The following is a 4,187-nucleotide window of genomic DNA, read 5'->3' on the forward strand; positions in this document are numbered from 1 at the left end:
ATAACACATGAGAAAGATGTTCAACCGTCATTAGCCGCCGCCGCCACTGCTAAATCACTTCAGTCGAGTCCGACTCTGTGCGACTCAGAGCTCCGACTCAGCCCACCAGGCTCCCTCGTCCCCGGGGTTTTCCAGGCAAGAGTACTGGAGTGGGGTGCCATTGCCTTCTCCGTAGCCACTAGGGAAATGCAAATCAAAACCACAGAAAGATAGCACTGTCCACAATAAAACAGATGACAAATAACAAACATTGTCTAGGATATGGAGAAGTTGGAACACTCGTGCACTGCTGATAGGAATGGAAAATGGCAAACAGCTGGCAGTTCCCCCAATGTTAGGGTTACTCTGTGGCCCAGCAATTCCATACGGAAGGAAAGCACATGTCCACCCAGGACTTGAGCATGAGTGTTCACAGGAGCATCACCATAATAACCCCCAAATGGAAACAACCCAATGTCTAGCAACTGTTGAAGGGAGAAATAAAATGTGGTGGCAAAGGACTTGGAAAGGAACCACGTCTTGATACCTTTGCCAACACGAAAAAACCTTGAAAACATCATGCTAACAGCAACTAAAAAGCCTCTTGATGAAAGTGAAAGTGGAGAGTGAAAAAGTTGGCTTAAAGCTCAACATTCAGAAAACGAAGATCATGGCATCTGGTCCCATCACTTCATGGGAAATAGATGGGGAAACAGTGCAAACAGTGTCAGACTTTATTTTTGGGGGCTCCAAAATCACTGCAGATGGTGACTGCAGCCATGAAATTAAAAGACGCTTACTCCTTGGAAGGAAAGTTATGACCAACCTAGATAGCATATTCAAAAGCAGAGATATTACTTTGCCAACAAAGGTCCATCTGATAGTCAAGGTTATGGTTTTTCCAGTGGTCATGTATGGATGTGAGAGTTGGACTATAAAGAAAGCTGAGCACCCAAGAATTGATGCTTTTGAACTGTGGTGTTGGAGAAGACTCTTGAGAGTCCCTTGGACTGCAAGGAGATCCAACCAGTTCATTCTAAAGGAGATCAGTCCTGGGTGTTCATTGGTAGGAATGATGCTAAAGCTGAAACTCCAGTACTTTGGCCACCTCATGTGAAGAGTTGACTCATTGGAAAAGACTCTGATGCTGAGAGGGATTGGGGGCAGGAGGAGAAGGGGACAACAGAGGATGAGATGGCTGGATGGCATCACCGACTCGATGGACGTGAGTTTGAGTGAACTCTGGGAGTTGGTGATGGACAGGGAGGCCTGGCGTGCTGTGATTCATGGCGTCGCAAAGAATCGGACACGACTGAGTGACTGAACTGAACTGAACTGAACCCTAACACAAGATCACCTGTTATAAGATGCAATTTACATGAAACATTCAGAATAAGCAAGTCTGTGTCTGTTATAGCAAATCTGTAACAGAAAGTAGATGAGGGGTTGCCTCGTGCTGGGGGGGTGAAAGAAGAGACAGTGGGGAGTGGGTACTGCTGTTGGATCCAGGGTGACTTTAGGGGGCAAAGAAAATGTTCTAAAAGTGGTTGTGGTGATGGTGGAACAACTCTGAATAAATTAAAAACCACTAACTTGTATCCTTTTTTTTTCCTGGCCATGCTGGGTCCTCGTGGCTGCACGCAGGCTTCCTCTGGATGTGGTGAACAGTGGTTACTCGAGTGGCCGTGCGGGGCTTCTCTCTGCAGTGGCTTCTCTTTGGGGAGCAGAGGCTCTAGAGGCTCGAGGCCCACCTGCCCCACAGTATGCGGGATCTTCCTGGACCAAGGATGGAACCTGTGTCCTCTGCATTGGCAGACGGATTCTTAACCACTGGACCACCCGGGAAGCCCCAACTTGTGTACTTTCAATGGGTGAATTGTAAGCCATGAGACTTCTATCTTAATCAACCTCTATCCATATTTTTGAAAAGCTGGACAATGGGCAGCAAGAGGGAAGGAGTTTTGCAGGTGACGGAAATACTCTAAATATTGAATGTGGTGATGGTTCCTAACGTGTATAAATTTGTCCAACCTCATCAGAATGTGTGATGTAAATTAATCTTCAATAAAGTTGATTAAAAAAAAAAAACAGGTGCAGAGGGCTGGAAGAAGCCACTGGACAGGCAGAGACAGGCATCAAGGCCAGGAGGCAGCAAAGGGCAGGTCTCCCCGGTGTCCAGGGCAAACAGCTCAGCGCAGACCTGGACTCCTGGCCTCCCCTGGCACAGGGATGCCCCGGCCCTCTGCCTGGCTCTTCCAGCCACCCTGGGATGCCCAGCACACCACCCCAAGCCAGCACCTCCTGACCCAGCCTACCCTTCCTAGCCAGCTACCAGCTTGAATCCCCACCTCCTCGGGCCCCCCATCAGGCTGTGCATGCCCATGCATCCTGCACCCCACCTGCCGCTTACGGATTAGTCGGGCAGGGTGCAGAAATCAAGGACGCCCCAGCTCCACTCCCGCAAAGGCAACAGTTTTCTCCCACAGCCAAGGCAGGCCGCAGGGAGTGAAGTCAGGAGCTGCGAGAAGCCAGGAAGGACACTCACACGGATCACGTACTGTTCCCTCTCATTGCATAGACACTGCTTTTCTTCCCACTTTGCAGACCAGGTGTCTAAAGCTCAATGGTTTAGCCTGTGTTCGTGCTCTCTGCAGTCATGCCCAACTCTCTGCGACCCCATGGACTGTGGCCCGCCAGGATCCTCTGTCCATGGGATTCTCCAGACAAGAATGGAGTGGGTTGCCATGCCCTCCTCCAGGGGATCTTCCCAACCAGGTATCAAACTCTTGCCTCTTACTCATGTCTCCTGCATTGGCAGGCGGGCTCTTTACCACTAGTGCCACCCAGGAAGCGCTCAGCACTTTAGAGACCTTGCCAGTGTCAGCCAGCTCCTGGGATTCTAACCCAAGCTGGCCCTCCTCCAAAGCCAGTTCCTCAGCCAGGTGTTTGGAGGAAGAGGATAAGCAGGCCAAGGCCAAACTCCACATCCCTCCAGCTCCTTGGACTGGAGCTGTCAGTTCAGCTCCTTGGCTGAGCCTGTCAGTTCAGCACCCTCCTTCCCAGAAAAGAAAGATCCCCATGTCAGACAGGAGGAGAAACTCAACTCCCAGGCAGCAGGAGGGGCAACTCCTTGTCTCCTGGCACTTGAAGACAGCCAGCGTTCCCCAAGATTGCTAGAATTGTCACTCCAGCCTTCAGGGCCCCTCATACAAAGCCCAGGTGACCAAAATGGGAAACAGAGACCCCCATGACCTGGGGCCCTAGAGGAAATGGGCTACTCACTTTGTATAAGAGGTGACTTAGGGCCTCCAAGAGCCTGGAAAAGGAGGCGCACCAACCCCCACCCTCCACCACCTTGACGATCAAATCCAGCTTGAAGACTCTCCTTTGCCTCCTTTAGCCTGACAATAGCCCCAGCAAGAAAACCCTCACTCAGCTAGTAGCTGCAGTGCGGTCTTGCCCTAGACCTGAGATTGCCAAAGGCTCCCACCCGGAACCTGGATGCCGGCAGGATGCCTGGGTTTGAGTGCAAACGGAATTTGGTTAGTGGGTTCTTCTCTAGAGAAAGTTTGGAGGACACGTGGGGGTGTCCAAGCCCCTGCGGGGTGCTGGGTCTCCGGCCTCGGCCAGCGCCCCCTGTCCCCGTCTGCCGCCCCCGCTGGTCCCTTCTTGGGGTACCTGAGCACATGCTGGAGTAGAAGCCCTCCTTCTTGAGCATGATCAGCAGGGAGCTCCAGCCCAGGAGCACTGCGGAGAAGAAGAGGTTCTCCAGCACCGCGGTGCAGGCCATCCACCAGCGTCGCCGGTACGCCTGCTCCAGCGTGGGGGCCATCCCGGTGGCCAGCCTGCCGGGGCACAGAGGACTAAGCCAAGCGCCCAGAGGACCCCGAGAAGCATCCTTTATCGTGGGGGCTCTAGAGACCCACCTTGAGCCCGCCCGCTAAGGGGGGACGCCCTTCACGGAGGCCCCCATCGCGTCCTGGCCTTCCCAGCGGTTCTCGCCGAGCTGGGTCTGGGCGCAGGGGCAGCGCCGGAGGCGCTGGGGTCCCCCATGCCCCCCGGGTCACTATCAGGGACCGGAAGGTCCTGTCTGCGCGCTACGGACTCCTGGCGCGCCTCCAGGCTTCTCCACCGAGGCCCAGGCACGCGGTGCCCGGCTCCCGGCGTCCAAACCCGCGCTTCCCCGAGTCCCCAGAGGTCAGCAAGGG

The 4,187-nt window shown here is 53.8% G+C and overlaps 1 protein-coding gene across 1 annotated transcript in view; it reads right to left on the reverse strand.

The window, feature by feature from the left end:
• SLC43A1 (solute carrier family 43 (amino acid system L transporter), member 1) overlaps positions 1–3,848 on the reverse strand; it is a 27,488-nt gene extending 23,640 nt beyond the window's left edge. Inside the window, exon 1 of the mRNA XM_010833626.1 lies at positions 3,663–3,848. Within this exon, the coding sequence (XP_010831928.1) occupies positions 3,663–3,811 (149 nt within the window). The 5' untranslated portion in view covers positions 3,812–3,848. The remainder of the gene's footprint in view (positions 1–3,662) is intronic.
• Positions 3,849–4,187: the final 339 nt, after the last annotated feature.

Source organism: Bison bison, unplaced genomic scaffold (genome assembly GCF_000754665.1).
Source record: "Bison bison bison isolate TAMUID 2011002044 unplaced genomic scaffold, Bison_UMD1.0 scf7180017863815, whole genome shotgun sequence".
Taxonomy (NCBI): Eukaryota; Metazoa; Chordata; class Mammalia; order Artiodactyla; family Bovidae; genus Bison; species Bison bison.